Here is a 20,942-nt window from a genome sequence, read left to right as displayed (position 1 = left end):
CCAGGTGTATCTATAAAGATACTGACATTTGTGTTCAGTCGAATCGGTGATATATCAAACACTGTCATATCTCCAAGCGCAACACCCCAGATCAGATAAATATGGTTATCACTGCATAACACAAAGCTTGTTTGCTGCTTGTTCAGCTAATACTTTTCTCATTCATATTTTTCAGATGATTTTTGTTCCAATGAAACGAGGTGAATTTCTTCAAAATGCATTTTAATTGTATTTTTTATATTTATTTTTTATTAAATTTTTTATGTATTTTAAATGTTACCAATCAAGCAAATAACCCTTTGTTTGATTCTGACTCTGACTATACTGTTTCTCAAGTTCAGTTGAGAGAGGTCTGACAATTTCACAGTAAGAATCTTCAAAGAAATAAGGGTTAAACTGGGATTAGAAAGGTAAAGGAAGGATAGGTTGTGGAAGATATATTAGAATGCAACAAAAAGAGTAAAAAGAAGATTTACAGTGACAGAGGGAATGAAAGAGAGAGAGAAAATAAGAAACACAGGGCCCCTTAGACAGGAATAAAGGGTCCACTGTTACACATTTCAACATTCATTTTAACACTGTTTAGTTCTCCTCTATATAATGAAGAATGATAACATTATTGCATGACAAACTGAATTTTCTCAAGTAGTCTGAATATATATTAAAGGCATTAACATAGTACGCTTTTGTGCTGCAAATCAAAGCAAGATGTTATTACAGGGCTTGTGAAGTTTAAAGTTTGAAATATTCAAGTTTGAGAATTCATAATTAGTCTTGGCCTTGCATCCTGACATGTATATAAATATAGCTGCCTTTACATTTTAAAGACAGAGTCATGTATATGTGCTGTTTGCTTTTGAATGTCCGTAAGTGGAGAAAGATTTTACCCAAATGTTGTAGTTACAGCATCTACCAGTAGGGGATAACAGCTAACCAGCCAAACCTTGTGCTCTTGATTGTCTGTATGGTCATTTAATGACTGAGCGACACTTGAGTGGTTTCATAACTCTGAAGCAATAGGCATGACGCAATAGGCATGACTCTAATGTCATTTCATGGCATCATTCCACCTACAGATCAAGTGCTTAAGAGTCTGACCTGTTGAATCACTATCTGGAAAATCCATTCATTTACAGTTTGTTTTTACATCCTTTCATCTATAGCAGACGCTTTTATGCAAAGCTATTTACAAATGACAATAATACACAAAGAAGCAATGTATCCAAGCCAAAGAAGAAAACAATACAGCTAGAGCTACTATATGATTCTTTTAGATGTAACAAAAGAGCATCAAATTCAAAGCAAAGATTTATAGTTACTGTATATGTCCATACATTGCTATGTGGCATCACATACACATTGCATTGACATTGTATGCATAAACCTATCAAATATTGCTAACAAAAGAGTGAATGCATCAGACTCATAAAAATGGGTTGGCAGGGGTTGAACATTTTAAAATCCATCATAAAATTATTCTTACATTTTAAAACCTCTTATAATCGAAACTAAGAGTGAAGGAAATATAAACCATTTCAATATTTGTTATACATTTTATTTTTATTTTTTATTTTATTTTATAAATATCTGCACAAATTATCTCAGATGTGGCTTCATTTCCATCACAACCAACAATTTTCCCTCAAATAAAGTTTGTTTTTGTATTATTATGTAAAGAAAGAAAGAAAGAAAGAAAGAAAAGTAATAAATAAATTACTTATAAAGTATTATAAGTTACTAAAGTATTATATTACTTACTAAATAAATAAAGTAATGGTTACTATGGTGGCAACAATGTCAATAAAGAGCATGACCTCATTTAAAGAAAAACTGAATATATTGAATAGAATACCATAAAATAGCTAATTTCCAATCAAAATGTAATTTTGTCAAGTTATGTGGGGTCAAACCCAGTACATTCTAATAAAACACGTTTCAAGGATAAAGAATATTAAAAACCTGAAAAATATTAATTGTGTGTACTTACAGGATATAGGTCGCGTTTTAGGTGACATCACAGTCATTATGCATGCTTTCATAAATAAGAAAGAAAGAGACAAGTCAAACCTGTTTTATTATATTAACAACTGGCCTACTTGTGTCTGACCACACCAAACAGGTGATGTAAAGAGAGCGAAAGAGGTAAGACAGCTCTTCTTCACTATCTTGCACTTCAGTCATGGGGTTGTCAGTGATCCTGTTCAGCTTTACGGCCATGATGTTCAGTATGGAGTGTAAGTTTGATTATGAGTATATGATTATGTGTGTTTGCAGAGTCAAATGCGAATGTGAACTATATTTTATATAAAAAAAAGGTTTAATTTTTTGACGTGAAAAAAGCACGCTCAGCTTTACGGCCATGATGTTCAGTATGGAGTGTAAGTTTGATTATGAGTATATGATTATGTGTGTTTGCAGAGTCAAATGCGAATGTGAACTATATTTTATATAAAAAAAGGTTTCATTTTTTGAAATGTGAAAAAAGCACTGAGTTTCTAATGCATTCTGTGAGAGTCACCACAGAAACTGTTTGATTATGAGTATATGATTATGTGTGTTTGCAGAGTCAAAAGCGAATGTGAACCATATTTTATATAAAAAAAAGGTTTAATTTTTTGACGTGAAAAAAGCACGCTCAGCTTTACGGCCATGATGTTCAGTATGGAGTGTAAGTTTGATTATGAGTATATGATTATGTGTGTTTGCAGAGTCAAATGCGAATGTGAACTATATTTTATATAAAAAAAGGTTTCATTTTTTGAAATGTGAAAAAAGCACTGAGTTTCTAATGCATTCTGTGAGAGTCACCACAGAAACTGTTTGATTATGAGTATATGATTATGTGTGTTTGCAGAGTCAAAAGCGAATGTGAACCATATTTTATATAAAAAAAAGGTTTAATTTTTTGACGTGAAAAAAGCACGGAGTTTCAAATGCATTCTGTGAGAGTCACCACAGAAAATAATTTTCTTAACGACTATTTTTGTCATTTTCCAATAAGAATATGACAACATCCTTAAAACAAAATGCATTTACATGAGAAGCAAAATTGCATAAGTTATTATTAGCATTTCATGTATTTCTTCCTTTCGGGTGAAGTCCCGATTAAGCAAATGATTTAACATTTTGAAATTGTTTGCTTTTACTCTGCAGGCTCAAATGCACAGAGAGTAAACGGTAAGAGCGGCACAAAATACACTACCAGGCAAAAGTTTGTAATAATTATGATTTTTTTCATGTTTCTCAAAGATGTCTCTTACACTCACCAAGGCTGCATTTATTTGATCAAAAAACAAGTAAAAACCGTAAACTTGTGTGAAATAGTATTACAATATATAAAAAATGTTTTCTATGTGAATGTACTTTAAAATGTAATTTATTCCTGTGATTAAAGTGGAATTTTCAGCATCATCCTTCAGAAATCATTCTAATATGCTGATTTGACGGTTTTTATCTGTAATCTATAATTTAGTGACTACAGATTGTGGAGTAGCTCCTCTAAACACACGTGTAGTGGGCGGCACTGATGCCCCAGCAGGTAACTGGCCCTGGCAGGTCAGTGTCCATTACAAAAGCACACACATCTGTGGAGGAACCCTGATCCACAGTCAATGGGTGATGACGGCCGCTCACTGCATCATCTCGTAAGAAGGGCTGCTTTATGATTTTTTAATCTTTAGTAATTTAAAGGAATAGCTCACCCAAAAATGAAAATTAGCTGAAAATGTAGTCACCCTCAGGTCATCCGAGATGTAGATGAGTTTGTTTATTCATCAAAACAGATTTGTAGAAATGTAGCATTATGGCACTTTTCCACTGCATGGTATGACTCGCTCAACTCGGCTCGCTTTACTTTGTGAATTATTCCTATAATCTTTAAACTGATTCCATAAGTGTGGTAGCAAATTTACTGACACTTTTTTCAAATATTTATTTCTAACTTTCTATTTGCAACAGTACTAACCTCAGCACCTGGACACTGTACTTAGGAAGACACACCCAAAACAACCTGGCCAGCAACCCAAACGCAAATGAAGTAAGGGTTGGTATTCAGTCCATCATCGTCCATCCAAAGTATAACAACACACTTTACAATAATGACATCTCCCTGATGAAACTGAGTCAACCTGTGACCTTCACTCAATACATTCGTCCGGTGTGCCTGGCATCCAAAGGGAGTGTCTTTCACAACGCCACATCCTGCTGGGCTACAGGCTGGGGAAACATTGGCAAAAACCGTGAGTGTACCAAAACTAGTATTTCACAACTTAAAGACATGTATTTGATGTGTATTTTAATGCACAAGATAACATTTCTACAGTTCTAACCTCTATAAAACAACTCTCCATTAACTGATTACCCTAGATTTCATATTTTAATAGCATGCTTTTACACTGTAAATTGTAGCTTTTACAGCTTGAGATTCTCCAGACAAATTCTCCAGACATGTTTTCTAAAAGTTTAACCTCTTTTAACTTTACATGGCTTTCTATTCATCTCTTGTGTGAGACGCGAGTGCAACAGTCATAGTTGTGCGTCTCAAAAAAGCGCCGAATATGCGTTCTCTGTGAATGGCTTGGTTTCAGTTTTAACTTAACCAATATCTTCTCCGCATTGAGATTCTGTATTTCTCTAATATTTTGAATGAAATCTTGTGGGTTCAACTGGATAGACTAACTAAAACATTAAAATGCAACGACACTTATTAGGCTACATCCTCACCGCATCTCGTGCACCGCTGATAAGGCTCCCTTACTCACACCTAAAATTTAGATACAACGTTTTTGCATTCGAATGCAAATTTTTATTTTAAATTCGACTACATTCTTTTTTTTAAAATTCACAGTCTCCTCATCGCAGGCAGGCACGGCACTCATTTCAGCATGTGTTTGTGTGTTCTGTTGGCTGTTACTCATAACACGTGCCTATAAATGAAAAAAGCGTGAAGCTATCGTGCGCTACATCGAACATTTTTCTATCGTTATCGATGACGGTGTACCTTCGATAAATACTGATACCGTTTTATCTCCCAGGCCTATTGAGAACACCAGTGAATCTCATGACTAACCAGGTCACATTTCAACCTCCAAAAAAAAAATGTTTATATATTTTTAAGAAAAACATTTATAGCATTTTTTAAGTTACTTACGTAGTAGGAATGAGTGGGATAGAGCGGAATTCGGAATAGCCTAGTAGAAATGCGCGAAAAGATCTGATAGTTTGAAGCATACTGCTGTAGCCATGGTTACGTCAGACCATCTCATCAGAGCCAATGTCACTAACGACATCAGTGTTGCGTGTTGTGCCCATTTTCGACCCCCTGCCAAATTATTTTTGGTTTAGTGGTGAAATGAGAGTATGAGACACACACAGCTGTGTTTTGGTGGTGTTAGCCTTTTTTGTGAGTAGTTGCGTGAACCCTACTGAAAACAAAACAAAAATAAAAACAAACAAACAACAACAACAACAAAAAACCTGATAAAATCATCTTAAGCTGGTTGGCTGGTCTCCCAGCCTGACCAGCTAAAGAATTGGCCAAAACCACTGATCTATAATATAGAAGTCATTGTAGATCAGTGGAAAGATTGCTCGAGGGCCACGCCAGACTGTTCCTGTTCCTCGCCAACCTCTCCAGCTAGCTGGACGACGTGCTCTGTGCGTTCTATGATGCCAGTCTAAACTCGGCATACAGAGCGCCTTCATCCGAGGCCCTGGAGCGAATTTCGCCGCATTTGTGGAGTGGACACTGACGAGATTCACAGTCTGTCCCGAGGGGGATCTCGCCAGTGCCACCCCGGACCCAGTGCCCAGCTTACCATCTCCCCGCTGCGCTGAGAGCATTCCCGAGCCCACCGCTGGCGGAGAGCCCGAGCTCGCCGCGGCCAATGAGCCGTTGCCGCATGGAGCAACAGAGAAACGAATCACCACGGAGCCGGAGCTGCAAGTGACGTCAGTCAAGGTGCGAGAGCTGGCAACAGAGCCCGCCACGAGGGAGAATGCCATGGACAGAGAGAGTGCGGAGTGGAGCTCCGCCCACTGCACTGTGGCTGAGGGTGAGCTGATTATACAGTTGGGACTGCTAGACTTCGAGGGGAAACTTATAGACTGGGAAACAGAGCTAGAAGCCGACTTGCCCCCTCTCTTCTATCCTTTGTCCCTGCAGGTCCCGTCCAGCCCTGAGTGGGCTCTCATTTCCCAGTCCAGCAGAGAGAGAGACCCAGTCCACGAGTCTAGCCAAGAGAGGGCTCCAGTCCCCGAGTTTAGCCACGAGAAAGTTCCTGTTCCCATGTCTAGCCCAGAGAAAGTTCCTGTTCCCATGTCTAGCCCAGAGAAGGCTCCTGTTCCCAAGTCCAGCCCTGAGAGGGCTCCTGGTCCCAAGTTAAGCCCAGAGGCTCACAAATGCCCGCCCACCCACCCTCTCCTGCCTCATCCACCGCTGTCGTCTGGCAGGCCCTCTGCTTGCCCTCAGCCCACCATCAGCACGGTGCGAGCGTCGCCGTGGCTGGAGTATCCCTTGACTCCGCCTCCAGCCTCTAAGTCCCGGACTCCGCCTTGACCCGTGGACCTGTCGGCTCCACCATGACTCCTAGTTCCCTCCTCTCCGCCGTGGCCTGGCAGTCCACTAGCTCCACCGGGCTCCCTCGTCCCTTCGGCTCTGCCTTGGTCTGGCGTCGACCATCCTGCGCCTCGGGATTCCACTCCTTTGGCTGCGCCTCGTCCCTTCGTCCCTCCGGCTTCATCAGGCTCCTTCATCCCTTCGGCTCCTCCTCAGTCCCCTGTCGCTCCGGCTCCACCACGGCCTTTCGGATCCACACCTCTGCATCAGTCGCCGGCACCATCTGCTCCGCCTTGGCCCTCCGGATCCTCCCCGTTGCCCTGGCTCATCGGCTCTCCGTCTCCGCCTCGGGCACCTCCGCCACCTGCTCTGCCGCCGTCTCCTCCTCCATGGCTCCTCCCGCCGGCGGCTCCACCATGGGGCGCCATCATGGCTATGGCCTGGGTCCTACTTGGCCCCTCCTGCTCCTTCCTGTCGCTTCCATGGCTCCCCTTTTCGTCCCCTCCCTGGACTCTGTCTGCCGGCCCCCTCCCAGGTGTCCGTCCTCCTCCCGAGCCTCCTCCCAAGTTCCCACCCGTGCCCCCCCTCTGTTGTTCTACGGCGCGAGGACGCGCCTTCCGGAAGGGGGGGGGGCGATATGTCACGCCCCTGGACTATATCTGTGTGTTTTTCCCTCTCCATGTGCCTGCCCTGACCTAGTTTTCCAATGTTAATTGTTTCATTAGTTTCAGGTGTGTCTCGTCATCCCAGCTCCACCATGGGGCGCCATCATGGCTATGGCCTGGGTCCTGCTTGGCCCCTCCTGCTCCTTCCTGTCGCTTCCATGGCTCCTCCCTCCATCGTCCCCTCCCTGGACTCTGTCTGCCGGCCCCCTCCCAGGTGTCCGTCCTCCTCCCGAGCCTCCTCCCAAGTTCCCACCCGTGCCCCCCCTCTGTTGTTCTACGGCGCGAGGACGCGCCTTCCGGAAGGGGGGGGGGCGATATGTCACGCCCCTGGACTATATCTGTGTGTTTTTCCCTCTCCATGTGCCTGCCCTGACCTAGTTTTCCAATGTTAATTGTTTCATTAGTTTCAGGTGTGTCTCGTCATCCCATCGTCAAGTCAAGTGTATTTATAGTGCGTCCTGTTCTTAGTTTCTTGGTCTGGTATTGAATGTTCGTCTTTTTCCGCTACGTGTGTGTTCCTGGTTCCTTGGATGTTTATTAAAGTCTGTTCGTTTGAAGTTTACTCCATGTCTTCTCGATCCTCGCATCCTGCGTGCTCCTCACAGTAGTGGTTCGTGACACTGTTGTGGCCGTTAACTGGACCAGTTCTTCATTGTTATTATCTGTTGTAGTAATACTGTCGTGAAGTCATGCTGATACGCATGATTCACAGTTGTACCATATTCCGTGGCTCCGAAGTTCATTAAGTAAAGTAGAATTCTGCTGAAGCACTGTCTCCTTATTTTTTTTTATGTAACAGCGAGTGCAGCTATTTGTAACTTGAATATGCAAGGTTTCCAGTTTCATCCTTGTTATTTTAGCTGTAAAACAGCTTTCTGTTGTTTGATATTGCAAAATGGTATTTCTTATCATATTATTTTAATTTATTGATGTGATAATAAATACACTGGTTTGTACTATTATTCTTCTAGTTATTTACCTAGTGACTAATAAATCGGAAATCTTGCACATTCACAGAAACTAGCTTACTTCCCGTGTTGCAAAATAGGATGGTTATTTTCGTATTTATAGTTATACTTTACTTTTATTGTCTTATCATACATAGTGTTCCCATTTCACACGAACAATGCTAAAAAGAAGAAGAAAAACTCACAGCCTGTTGTGGTCACAGTAGTGTCTAAGAGATCTGCTAGACTGAGTGTTAGATTTTCCATTAGTGGTGTTATGTTTCCTTTTTTGGTTAAACATGTTAGTGAGTCAGTGACACACACAAACCCTCAGTGTCTCTGTGTATGACAGAAGCTTTGCCGGCCCCACAGACTCTTCAGGAGGTGGAAATCCCGGTTGTGGGCAACTCACAGTGTACCTGCCAGTATGAACCAGCAGGTGGTAAAATCACACCACTGATGATTTGTGCAGGGAGAGCGGACAAAGGAATCTGTCAGGTGAGCGCAATGGAAGCTTATTTCCACCACAGAATGTAAGGGTAGTTGCGAGTTTTATCTCAAAATTCAGAGAAGAATTCAGAATTGCTAGATGTCAACTTGCAACTGAGAGATATGAACTCAGAAATGTGTTAGTCTCACAATTCTGACTTTTCTCACAATTTTGAGTTTTCAATCTTACAATTCAGATTTTAAGATAAAAAATTCACAGTTATCATTTTTATATTTTATTCTGTGGCAATATATTTGTCTTTTTAATATAACAGCAGTGAATGAGTACTGGGGTTGTCAAGCTCCAAAATGGCAAAAAGCACCATAAAAAGTACCAATCAAGTAGAAGTACATTTAACTTTAGTTGAATATTACAAGTCTCCTGAAGCCATATGATAGCTACTGCATCAGGATCAGACCAAAAGTGTGAACTATTCCTTTAAAAAAACCCTGCTGTTGATGTTTTCACTGGTCCTGTTTCTCTGTCTGCTCTCTGCCTGCCTCTGTAGGGAGATTCTGGAGGTCCGTTACAGTGCAAACAGGGTTCTGTATGGGTCCAGGCTGGGATCACCAGTTTTGGGACGAGTTTGGGCTGCGCTAAAGAAGGTTTCCCAGAGGTGTATTCACGTGTCTCTGAGTTCCACACTTGGGTCGCGGAGAACGTGGAAGGAGCAGCCATTGGCTTCGTGACCTTTTTGTCCAGCGGCACAGACAGCAGCTTTACATGCTCTAGCTCTGCCACACTTCACTTCTCACTCTACTCTAATTTTAGCATTCTCTTCATTTACATTACATTACATTTAGTAATTTAGCAGACGCTTTTATTCAAAGTGACTTCAAATGAAGACAATGGAAGCAATCAGAATCAACAAGAGAGCAATGATATACAAATGCTGTAACAAGTCTCAGTTAGCTTCACGCAGTACACGTAGCAAGTTTCTTTTAAATTATATAATAAATGAAAAGAAAACAGATAGAATAGAAAAAGAAAAGAGCAAGCTGGTGTTAGAGACCTTTTTTGCTTTTGTTAATTGTATAATAAATAAAAAGAAAGCAAATAGATAGAATACAAAAAGATTAGAGAAGCTAATGTTCTTTTAAAGAAAACAAGCAGTTAGTAAATGAATAGAGTGCAAGTCTAAAGGGGCAAGTTTTTTTTGTTAAATTATAGAATTAGAATAGAGAGTGCTAGAGTTAGAGGGTCAAATAAAGATGGAAGAGATGTGTTTTTAGCCGATTCTTGAAGATGGCTAAGGACTCAGCTGCTCGGAATGAGTTGTGTTCTTCATTACACTCATCTCACACTTCGCCATTTTAAACTGACTCACACACACATGCAACTCTAACAGGTTAAGGGGAACAGGAATGTGTGACAGAGAAAATGCACAGGGAAATTCCGAATGACTTGAAAAAAGACAAAATACATTTGAAAAATTAAAGCTCATTAGTGAATCACCAAAAAGTCCTTTGTCTGTTTATTGCGAACAGTTAGATGCTGTTAGAACTGGTAGATGCTGTAGCTACATCATTATGTGGGGAAGAGTGGTTGTGTATTCTGATACTAGCTAAGTTGCATGTACAAAAATACAATACTATTGTACTATTATGATAATTATGATCAAATATGTAATGATTACATTTACAGCACCTAAAAAATTTTTCAAAACACATCTGAAGCACATTATTTATTCATCATTTTGTAGAAGTAGAGTTAAAATATTTTGCGAGATGGGAATTCATAATTACGACTTCCCAACTTGTAAATACAAACCTCAAAAAATGTAGAAGTGAAAGTTCAGGTCTTATTTATGGGTCATATTTCATTCCATAATCATAAGAAAAGAAGGAACAACTAGGACCATTAAGTTTTTTTTTCCAACTGGATTATTTCCATGACCCTAAGCACATTTTAGCCCCCAGACCTCATTACAAAAATGTGCTGTGATATTTTAACTTTTAACATTTTAAAATTACATTACCATAATACAGTATTTTTGAAAATTTTTAAAGTCAAGCATTAAAAGGCAGGAGAACACATACTAAATAGATGTGTACATATTTTTTTAAATAATATATAATTTTGTCGGCACTGATAACCTTGTGGTTAGTGCGTCGACATGTGTGACCCTGGAGCACAAAAGCAGTGTTAAGTCGCTGGGGTATATTTGTAGCAATAGCCAAAAATACATTGTATGGGTCAAAATCATTGATTTTTCTTTTATGCCAAAAATCATTAGGATATTAAGTAAAGATCATGTTCCATGAAGATATTTAGTAAATTTCCTACTGTAAATATATTAAAACTTAATTTTTGATTAGTAATATGCATTGCTAAGAACTTCATTTGGATAACTTTAAAGGCGATTTTCTCAATATTTAGATTTTTTTGTGCCCTCAGATTCCAGATTTTCAAATAGTTGTATCTCGGCCAAATATTGTCCTATCCTAACAAACCACACATCAATGGAAAGCTTTTGTGGTCCAGGGTCACATATGATGCATTGAGGTCCTTTGCCGATCCCACTTCCCTCTCCGCCCAACCTTTCCTGTTAGCTCTCTACTGGCCTCTCCCATTAAAGGCATAAAAAGCCAATAAATATATATTTAAAAAAATAAAATGCTATATGGTTTTTATTGTAATATTTCATTTTTTTGGAGTCAAATGTGATAGTCTCAGGAAAGGTTTTGTAAAAAAAAAAAAAAAAACTGCCATTAAGATGCTAACAGATAGCTTTCTTCTGTTATACATTAGACCTTTTCTGGGCAGTTTTATAATAATTAGATTAGTGATTCTGAGATCTGAAACTGCTCAAGTGCATAATGTAATCGGATAATTATTAAAACCATTAAATTTAAAATCAATCAGGGGTTTGGTTCATTGGTTCTTTATTCTTTTGCAAAACATCTAGTGAAAAAAAAACCGGATGCAAAAATAGAACAGATCAGTAGAATGACAGCATGAAACAGGCGCAGACTGGATAATTTTGTCCGACTGGTCAGTTACAATGAGACTTATTTTCTTTGACATCATTGTCAAATGACAGTGAAAAAATTACTACAGGAGTAACAGTGAGTCTAAATCACAGACATGATGTGTAACACTGTGTACATGAGTGAACAGCCGGATGAGTCAGCGGAAGTATGGTCACTTGAGTTTCTTCAATAAGCATGGTTGGCCACAAACAGAGATTCTCCCGCCGCTGCTGCGTTGTCTCCTTTGGAGACATATTTACCTGCAGCTGCAGCGCTGTTGTTCTGTAGAGGAAATTGACACATGAGATTAGTAAAAAACAGGAACAGTGAGATCATGGATGTCAAAAATGTTTGCACAGACGCATCGGCCAAATAATCAACGTTTCATTGTGTAAGGTTCTTTACGTACTATGGCTCTCTTGACAAATTCCTCCTGGCAGGCCTTGCCATTCTCCTTCTTGCCCCCCCAGGCTTTCAGTGCGGAGGCTTGCAGGGCACGACCGTAAGAGAAGGTGAGGGCCCAGGGTTTGCTTAGGGGACACTGGTTAATGGCGCTCAGATTGATTGAGGCCTCCTCCTCACTCTGGCCTCCGGACAGGAAGGTAATGCCTTTTAGAGCAGAAGATGGTAGACATTGGAGTTGTGATCTTTGAATCGATCAAACGTTGAACTACAGGATGTGTCGATGCAATGCGTAAAAAATCAATATATTTTTACATATTTATGAGATATACTAGAAGACTTGTTTGTTATAAAAATGTCAAATTGTCACTGAGCGGTCATCGAATTTTAGATTAGTCAGAAATTAAACATTTTAATAGTTATTTATCTGTATAAATGTTCTTTTCACCTTATTTTGTTGTGTATGCCCTAATGAGGATATTTTCTGATTTTCAAAAAAAAACTATTTATTTTGGTGTCAGGATTTGCAATTTTCAAATAGTTCATTTATATGTTTGCTATAATGAGTAAAAAAAAAAAAAGAATAAATAAAAATTAAGTGTTCGTGCTTGAATTAATATTACTGGTTTACTTGGATATTTAAATGATCTCAACAAATTTTAAGTTATTACTTACTGCAGCAGCATGTTTACAGTGCATAATATCAATATTAATATACATATCGCTGAACCAAATTCAAATCACAATCGTATCGTGCCATGTTTTGACGTTTTGACAAATATTGTATGGCTGTCTAGGAGAATCAATGTCAGGCTGTATTGTCATAAAACGTATGATTTATATGTCTAATTTATAGTTAAATTCAATTCAGTTTGCAGAGATTTTCATACAAAAAAATTGGCATTGTGGGAGTAACACAGAAACGAAGATAGTCACTGCGTTATATTCTGAAGGTCTCATCCCTACAACCCTTCAATACTGTGGCCATGATTATTCCGAAGTGCCATTCGAAGGGGGATTTATCAGAATGAAGAAATAGTGAAACTGACTCACCAGGAACGGCAGGAGGAACAGTGCGACGCAGGGCGGTGACAGTTGCCATGGCAATTTCTTGAGGGGCGTACTTGTGGGAGCTAGAGTGACCGGCGGTCACCATGTTGGGTTTTAGAAGGGTTCCTTCCAGGTACACGTGGTGGTCTGACAGAGCCTTGTACATAGCTGCCAGGACCTTCTCCGTCACATACTGGCACCTCTTCAGATCATGGTCACCATCAGGCAGGATCTCAGGCTCCACAATGGGCACGATGCCATGCTGAGAAAGACAACAGCAACCAATATATGTGAATTGTGACACCTTGCATATGTGAATACTTTAAGTCAGGTCACAGACAGCAAGGAAAAAAAAACAAAAATTATAAATGCAACACAATACAAATATAGCCATGCAAAAAAAGAAATGTTAAAAACGTTCAATATATTTTCTTGTTTACATCAACAAATGCATCACAAACAAATTACATCACATATTAACTATAATTATTAAAGGTGCATTCAATAGTAAGTTTAACACATTAAGAAACAAATTATGTTTTTGTGAACAGTATACGCTCAAATGAGATGAAGAATGTATTCATAATAGTTTATGAATGCCCCATTTATTGTATTTGGCCATGTTTAAATGACCCCCCTGTGGTTTTTTGCTAATCTTCTGAGAGAATCCTCGCACTCATTGGCTGCTGCCTCTGTGGCTACACTAGTGGCATAGTATTGTTTGCACAAGTCTTTTTTGCACAAGTCAAAAACCCCGTTGAGCGAGTGTAAAAACATTTTTGCAAATTAAGTTTCTGATGCGTTACTTAAAAATGCAGAAACATCTCTAAATCTCAGTATTGTCAATGTAATTTACATACTTGTTACATTAAGCTGAGATAAGCAATGACAACCATTAAGAAAGTCTTTGTTTCTTCTCTCTAAAATTTCACATCTAGGCTGATTCATGTCTATAGATGGCAATGTAACGTTAAACACCACTGTGTTAATGGTATTTAGAGTACATGAAGAACAACGATGCTAGCGCTAACTAGTGAACTACTCAATGCACTTTTAAATCATGTTTGCTAATTATTTAATAATTCATATCAAATCAGTTATTTTGCATATTTTTAGGCCGGTGCAGTTCATATAATATTAATAATGTTCAATTTTGTATTTGTTTTAAAGCCTTTTTGAACAATGGACCATAAAGTAAACATACATAAACAATTTTGGTATTTATAGTTTTCACAGGACGTCACACTCTTACACCCATCTGCAGGGCAAAACAAGGCTTTCCAATTATTTTTACCAGGTTTGTACTAATGTGCTAAATTATTGAAAGATTAAATTCAGTTTGTCACCTTATTGATGATGCATACTATATACAGACGATGAGCCCAGAATTTGAACACAACACGCTGAATTGAACGTTAAGCATTTTCCCATTGAAAACATTACAAAGAAAAGAAACTTGACATGCCATTTAGCATGTTGTATTCATATTCTGGGCCCATTTCATTATGTGTATGTAGTATGCATGCATTATATATTGAATTTGATCTTTTAATATCACTGTATTAAAAAATTAAGTCACATTAAGTGTTTTTCACATTAAGCATTTTAGACTGTCACGCTGTTTTGGTGATATAAATACTGGGGAGGTTGATGTATATGGATCGCAAATGGCCATAACTTCACAAATCTTTGCTTTTCTTCTTTTGAGAAGGGATTTGAATAATCAAGATTTGAAACAGATGGAAGATGTACTCCACAGCTGCAGTTTTATGGATGTTTTGCACACCAGTCCTGTGATTCAAAACTATGAATTGTGTTTATGTGTTATGTCACCACTGGATGTCCAAAGCAAAGCAGGTTGTAAAGTGTCTCACCATCTGGCAGATGCTGGCATAACGGGCGAGTACATTGGCATTCTCAATAATAGCAAGATTGGATGGAGTAGTGGGGGTGATCTTCAACACGCAGCGCCATTTAGCAAAGTCAGCGCCGTCTTTTTTATACTGAGTGCAGCGCTCGTACAGCCCATCCAGACCTGAGATGGACATACATGAACATTTGTGAAAAGAGAGAATAACATTCATAAATTAAAGTTAAAAAGGATATGAAGAAATGTCATCTATACCCTGTGTGGTTGTCTCTCCGTTGGTGCCGGCCAGAGGTACCACACCCTTGTCCACCTTGATTCCTACCACCATGCCTCTCTCCTTAATCAGCTGAGGGAAAGGCTTGCCATCATCAGTCTTCTGATAGAGAGTCTCATGGAAAAGGATGACTCCACCGATGCAGGGCAGGATGCAGTCATCAGCGGTGAAAAGCAACTGACGGTACAACCTTCTGTTCTCCTCAGTGTTCTCAGCATTGATGCTCTGGAAGCGCTTTGCTACGCTGCCTAGAGTGACCACATGGTAAAAAGAAACCAGTGAATAAGGGCGGAATTGTTTATTTGGGTGAATTATCATTTTGGAAGCAAGTGAGTGTTTAAGTGTACCTGTGGATTCATCAGCTGCAAGAATTCCCTTTCCGGGAGCAACAATTCTCTGAGCAATATCGCTCAGCTCTTTCTTCTGATCAGGGCTTAGGAATGGATATGCATGAGGCATCTTTACTGGAAAGAGGAAAGTGAAATCAGGAACAAAGCAGATGGAAACCAACTAAAAAGTAATGCGGTACTGTCACAGTTTGGTTTTGGGTTTTGTGTTCATGTCTTTTATTTTGTATTCTCACTGTCATGTTACCATATAATTCCCTTGCCCTCATGTATCTCGCCATGTGCTGTCCTTGTGTATGTGTCTTGCTCTGATTGGTTGTTCTTAGTCATGTGTTTCTCAGTACTGTTTTGTCATTGGTTGATCATCTTTATTGTTCACAGGTGTTCCTTGTTTAGTCATTAGTCTTGTGTATAAATAGCTCTCATGTTTCATTGTCTTGTGTAGCTTTGTCTCCTCTATATTGCGTTTTGTGTCATGTACAGTCATCGCGTACTTTGTGTTTTATTCAAGTTGGGATCTAACAAATAGTGATGGGCAGAACGAGTCTTCATGAATTACTGAAATATTTGAAGCAAATGTGCCGAATTGTGTTGAAGCTTCGAAATAATCAGACACCTGTCTCCACTGTGACACCTAGTGGTCTCTTGCACGTGTTACTCTGCCTTGACAAAGATTTACGAATGATAACCTACAGGTTGTTTGTCAAAAAATAAAGTGTGTCCACATCATTGTAGGAGTAATGAATTTTTTTTCTTTTTTAATAGTTGTATTTTTTTAAATGTGTTTATGTGTCTGAGACCTACATGAGCTTGGTTTTGCAACCTTTAAGCTCCTCATTGTGAATAATTATCGGTTATTTTGGTCATAATAAATGAACATTAATAAAAGTTGTATATCTCACTTGTATATCATTGCTCTTTTGTTGATTTTGATTGCTTCCATTGTCCTCATTTGTAAGTCGCTTTGGATAAAAGCGTCTGCTAAATGACTAAATGTAAAAGAAATCAAGCGTGTCACATTTGTTACATTGTAAGATTTTTATTTTGCCGCCTGTCAGTCGAAACACCTGTGAACCGCACCGAAGCTTCATTTAGCTGTTGTCACGTGACATGGGTGTTTTGAATCACACTTCGGAGCAGTGTTTCGAAACAGCTACGCTTCGGGATCTCGACACTGCGCCGAAATGTCAGTTTCGCGTCAGCCATCCCTACTAATAAACTGCACATGGGTTCAGTTCAACTCGTTACAGAACGCTAGATCTTCAACATTGAACCAAGCAGTTGCCTTGCTACGTTTACGCCAAGGGAATCACATGACAAAAAATAAGCAGGTAACATGATAGTGTTAAAATAAAAGACATGAACACAAAACCCAAAACCAACTGTGACAGGTACACTGATGGTATCAGATGATGTTATCGTGGTACTTAAAGTACTAATTTCTTTTAAACAGATGCTTGTTTCCAAACAGGTTTCCCGATTACTTCACCAATTGGTTGGCCACTGCTCGGTCAAACAAATAATTCTGCCCCAAATTCGCTCCACTGGTTTAGTCAGAGTTGGACTGGAAAATGAGCCTATCAATAGAGTGCTGCAAGGATTATGTATTTTTGGAGGTAAACCCATGTGTTAGCATCGTCCAAGTTTCTTCACAAAAAGCCAATAGTATTTTCCCATTGGCTTTTGGATTATTGCCGAAAATAAGCTCTGTGACCAGCAAAAGTTTATGATTTTTCTTTCATGTTTTGTTCATCATGATGGTCTTCAAAAATAAATGACAACTTTTGAAGCATGTATACAATCTCCAGAAGTAAAATAAAAAAAGAGCTAAAGTTAGGCAATAAACAAAAGACACCACGGTTTCATGACTTCAGTGTCACACCTGTAAGCTTCCGAAAATTCTTTCAGTCTTTATTTAAAATCTACATGTTGGAAAGTGAGAGTTAAAATAGTTTGCAAAAGCACAAGCAGAGCTGGTCAAAGCCATAAGTGAACAAAGCGGCTGCTTGGGACTCCCAAGAGTACATGAAATGACAGCTTGACTTTTTATTCTTCTTCTTCTTTTTTTTTTTCGTGATATATTATGGCAATGGTAATTTGACAAAAAACGCAATATTAAATAATAAAATTATCTATACATATCATCTTATGTCCATAGCGATGCATCATGCAGGCACAATTGCCCTGTATTAAAGATGTACTGTATCAGTTTTATTTAGTTTTTCCTTTTTTATTCAAAATATGCACAGACTTATGAACTATATGATACAGCCTGATACAACTTAATTGAATATGTTAGTTGATCTAGTAGTATAATGCGTGTTGGACGCATAATTTGTTTCCTTAGTACTTAATTGAATGTCTATTTAAATGTCTGACTCCTAAAATAAACTTTCTGCAGTTGGAAACACTGAACAGTTGTGATAAATGAAAAGCACTGAGCATGTCTTTCACTAGCCAAAGTTAATTAGCATAGCCTAGATATCATCTTGTTTTAGGAAAGTTCATGTTTGATTAAACATCCGTAAATAGCCTTGACATCTTAATATATTATATATAATCTATACATAACAAAATAACTAAAAATAAGCTTCTATAAGCTTATATTCCAATATCATTATGTCTCAATTAGCTATAGATTAAGAGTTGTTCCTGGAGTACTCTATGGCTTACTTATAGTTGACTTTAAGCTGGGGTAGGAGAAACTATTTTAATGGAGAAAATATTACGTTTTCTAAATATTACATCATGAAATGTAATGATTAGAATACCATGGTATGTCAAAGAAAAACAAACAAGCATGGAAATGTGGTGTAGGAGATATGAAGAGTGAAAATCATACTACATTGTACTCTTAGTTGTTGCAGGAAGTACTGTAATTTCTTTTTTGGATTCAAATCTGGGCACCACAATCTCTCAGGACCTGACGTGGGACACTCACATAGACTCCATTGTTAAAAAGGCCCAGCAGAGGTTGTACTTCCTTCGCCAGCTGAGGAAGTTCAACCTGTCACAGGAGCTGCTGAAACAGTTCTACTCTGCCATCATTGAATCTGTCCTCTGCACTTCTATAACTGTCTGGTTCAGCTCAGCTACCAAATCTGACCTCAGAAGACTTCAGAGGGTAGTCCGGACTGCTGAGCGAATCATTGGTACAACCCTCCCTTCTCTCCAAGAACTGTACTCATCCAGAGTGAGCAAAAGGGCTGGCAGAATCACTATGGACCCCTCACATCCAGCACACTCCCTCTTTGAACTGTTGCTATCTGGTCGAAGCTACAGAGCACTGAGCACCAGAACGACCAGACACAGGAACAGTTTCTTCCCTCAGGCATCCATCTCATGAACACTTGACAATAACTGTGGAACACACACTATTTATTCACTCATACACTTATTTATCTAACACACATACTCAGTCTATTTCAATTTGCACATAATATACCTGTACATACAACTGTCTATTGTTATATACCTGTACATACAATTGTCTATTTGTATATTTTTTATTCCTTATTTTACTTGTTCTATTTTTTATTTATTTTTATTTTTTATTATCTGTGTTTTTTTTGTTATGTCACTGTCATTCTGTTACACTGTGGAAGCTTCTGTCACGAAAACAAATTCCTCGTATGTGTAAACATACCTGGCAATAAAAACTCATTCTGATTCGGAAAAAATCTGCTAAATAATTGATGACTCAAACGGGATGTTGTGATGGGGAAATGTTTTGATGAACTTTATTCTAATCTAAATACAGAGAGGGATTTTTTTCACCCATATTTAAAAAAAACGGTCTGCTGTCGTCAGACTTGCTTGCCCTGAAAGATAAGGTCCTCCTTTTTTTTTTTTTTAGAGAACTTCTGCTTTTCTTTATTAGTGTATTAGTGGGAAACGTACTGTGACAATATGCTTAACTCCTGCTCTTCACATTTATTTTTTATTTCCTCAAAATGACTGTCACTTACTCCCACTTTCTGTCCCCCTCAAGAGCTCTGTAAGCGTAAAGCCTTGCTTGATGAGGCCTACTCTCATTGTTGACCTTTATGTGAAGAATGTAGGACACGCTCTTTTCCCGTCACCCCCTTCATCCACCACATAGCTGAATCTACCTTTGCCCTTTTTGACACTACTGCCTAAGAGTTCAGACTATATATAAACTAGAGTCTAACAGCTGCACTGGTGTTGACGTGCTGTTCTTGCACAAGGCTATATATATATATTGCCATTTTTATCATTCAACATGTCGATCATGTTTGATCCAGTGGTGTCAGTATGGGTAGTGAGTGACCATACTGGTATGCTGCAAGATTCAAATTGTAAAAGATATATATTGAACAAAAATTATTTGAAAAATTAATATTGTTTAATTGCTTTAAAACATTAAGCAGATCTTGCTCCTAACAGCCAAATACACATAAGAAGCCTTTAGATATATTCAGCCTTTTGCAATATCTAACACCACCAGTAAAATCAGTATCAGTGCGTGATAACAATTATCACAGTCCATCAGGTTTGGTACTTTGTTGCAGTTCTGAGTTTTGTAATCAGGAAGGAAACATAACTCTTGCTTTCTCCTCCTCTTTTTATTTTGAAGTGTTTTGCTCTGATAAAGCTATACAGCCACACTGTGCTATTTGTATTGTTATCTTTGCACTGTGATACTGTAGCCTTTTAATATCAATGTCCAGTTAAAACAGAATTCAAATGTGTTTTAAAACAATTTTCTTACCTTTCTTGCTGAAAGGAGCACAGACAAAATGAAGCAACCCTTGAAGCGAGGGAGAGTGAAAGAGAAGGGGGAAGAAGAAAAGATCTGCCACAGACCAAGACAGTTGCCTGGCAGATTGGCCACTGTATTTATCCAGCATTATGACCCCTCACATTCAGCTGTCCTGCTAAAATTAGCTCTATCCGGACACTGGATAAGGGTGGCAACATTCCCAAACACACAAGAGAGCCAGGGCGACCGATAGAAGAGAGTGTGTGGAGTCAAAAGCTTTACAGTTGAGTGAGCTCTTGTGCAAATATGTTAAAAGCTGCTTGGAGATGTTTAAAGAGGGAGAAATGCAAAGAAGTTGGCTAATATAAACAAGTGTCAGAATCTACAGCACGCACTGTTGTTGGAAATTTCATCTGACAATAGCACTCTGACCCTTGACCTTTTGGTGGCTTTTGAACAGTCACAGGGTTGGCTGAGCCTATAGCTGAAGCCTTGGGTCTTTTATTAATAGACCTGGTTTTATTGTTTATAATGGGAAAAATGTTTTATATGTGAATGTATTAAATGTCCTATTAAAGGAATTAGGCAATACATTTATGGCAGACAGTGAAGGCATGTCAGAAGGGGTGGTTTGGGAAACCTGTTT

General features: G+C 38.8%; 2 protein-coding genes across 3 annotated transcripts; one reads left to right on the top strand and one right to left on the bottom strand.

Annotated features, from left to right (window-relative positions):
- Window positions 1-2,649: 2,649 nt before the first annotated feature.
- On the top strand, window positions 2,650-9,469 carry LOC107561992 (testisin). Its single transcript, XM_016246548.1, has 6 exons — window positions 2,650-2,668; window positions 3,154-3,177; window positions 3,473-3,644; window positions 3,958-4,238; window positions 8,521-8,666; window positions 9,167-9,469. The coding sequence occupies exons 1-6, from the start codon at window positions 2,650-2,652 to the stop codon at window positions 9,467-9,469; spliced, it is 945 nt and encodes a 314-aa protein (XP_016102034.1).
- Window positions 9,470-11,681: 2,212 nt separating this feature from the next.
- aldoab (aldolase a, fructose-bisphosphate, b) lies at window positions 11,682-20,459 on the bottom strand. Of its 2 annotated transcripts, none has more exons than XM_016246567.1 (7): window positions 20,306-20,459; window positions 15,574-15,690; window positions 15,208-15,474; window positions 14,957-15,117; window positions 13,086-13,344; window positions 12,040-12,239; window positions 11,682-11,912 (listed from the first exon to the last, which is right to left on the bottom strand). In XM_016246567.1, the coding sequence occupies exons 1-7, from the start codon at window positions 20,442-20,444 to the stop codon at window positions 11,817-11,819; spliced, it is 1,239 nt and encodes a 412-aa protein (XP_016102053.1). In that variant the 5' UTR covers window positions 20,445-20,459; the 3' UTR covers window positions 11,682-11,816. The 2 variants fall into 2 exon arrangements, with proteins under 2 accessions (XP_016102053.1, XP_016102054.1); XM_016246568.1 differs by having other exon boundaries at window positions 15,574-15,685; window positions 20,306-20,378.
- Window positions 20,460-20,942: the final 483 nt, after the last annotated feature.

Source organism: Sinocyclocheilus grahami, unplaced genomic scaffold (assembly GCF_001515645.1).
Source record: "Sinocyclocheilus grahami isolate Dianchi unplaced genomic scaffold, SAMN03320097.WGS_v1.1 scaffold802.1, whole genome shotgun sequence".
NCBI classification, from domain to species: Eukaryota; Metazoa; Chordata; class Actinopteri; order Cypriniformes; family Cyprinidae; genus Sinocyclocheilus; species Sinocyclocheilus grahami.
Note: the sequence above shows the minus strand (reverse complement) of the source record. Positions and strands in the feature narration are given on the sequence as shown.

Coding starts and splice junctions, on each gene's coding strand:
- LOC107561992 (XM_016246548.1), top strand. Junction 3,178..3,472: donor AAATGCACAGAGAGTAAACG/GTAAGAGCGGCA, acceptor TCTATAATTTAG/TGACTACAGATTGTGGAGTA. Junction 3,645..3,957: donor GCCGCTCACTGCATCATCTC/GTAAGAAGGGCT, acceptor TATTTGCAACAG/TACTAACCTCAGCACCTGGA.
- aldoab (XM_016246567.1), bottom strand. CDS start 20,444: ATGCTGGATAAATACAGTGGCCAATCTGCCAGGCAACTGTCTTGGTCT. Junction 12,240..13,085: donor TGTTCCTCCTGCCGTTCCTG/GTGAGTCAGTTT, acceptor CTGCTCTAAAAG/GCATTACCTTCCTGTCCGGA. Junction 11,913..12,039: donor AATTTGTCAAGAGAGCCATA/GTACGTAAAGAA, acceptor TTTCCTCTACAG/AACAACAGCGCTGCAGCTGC.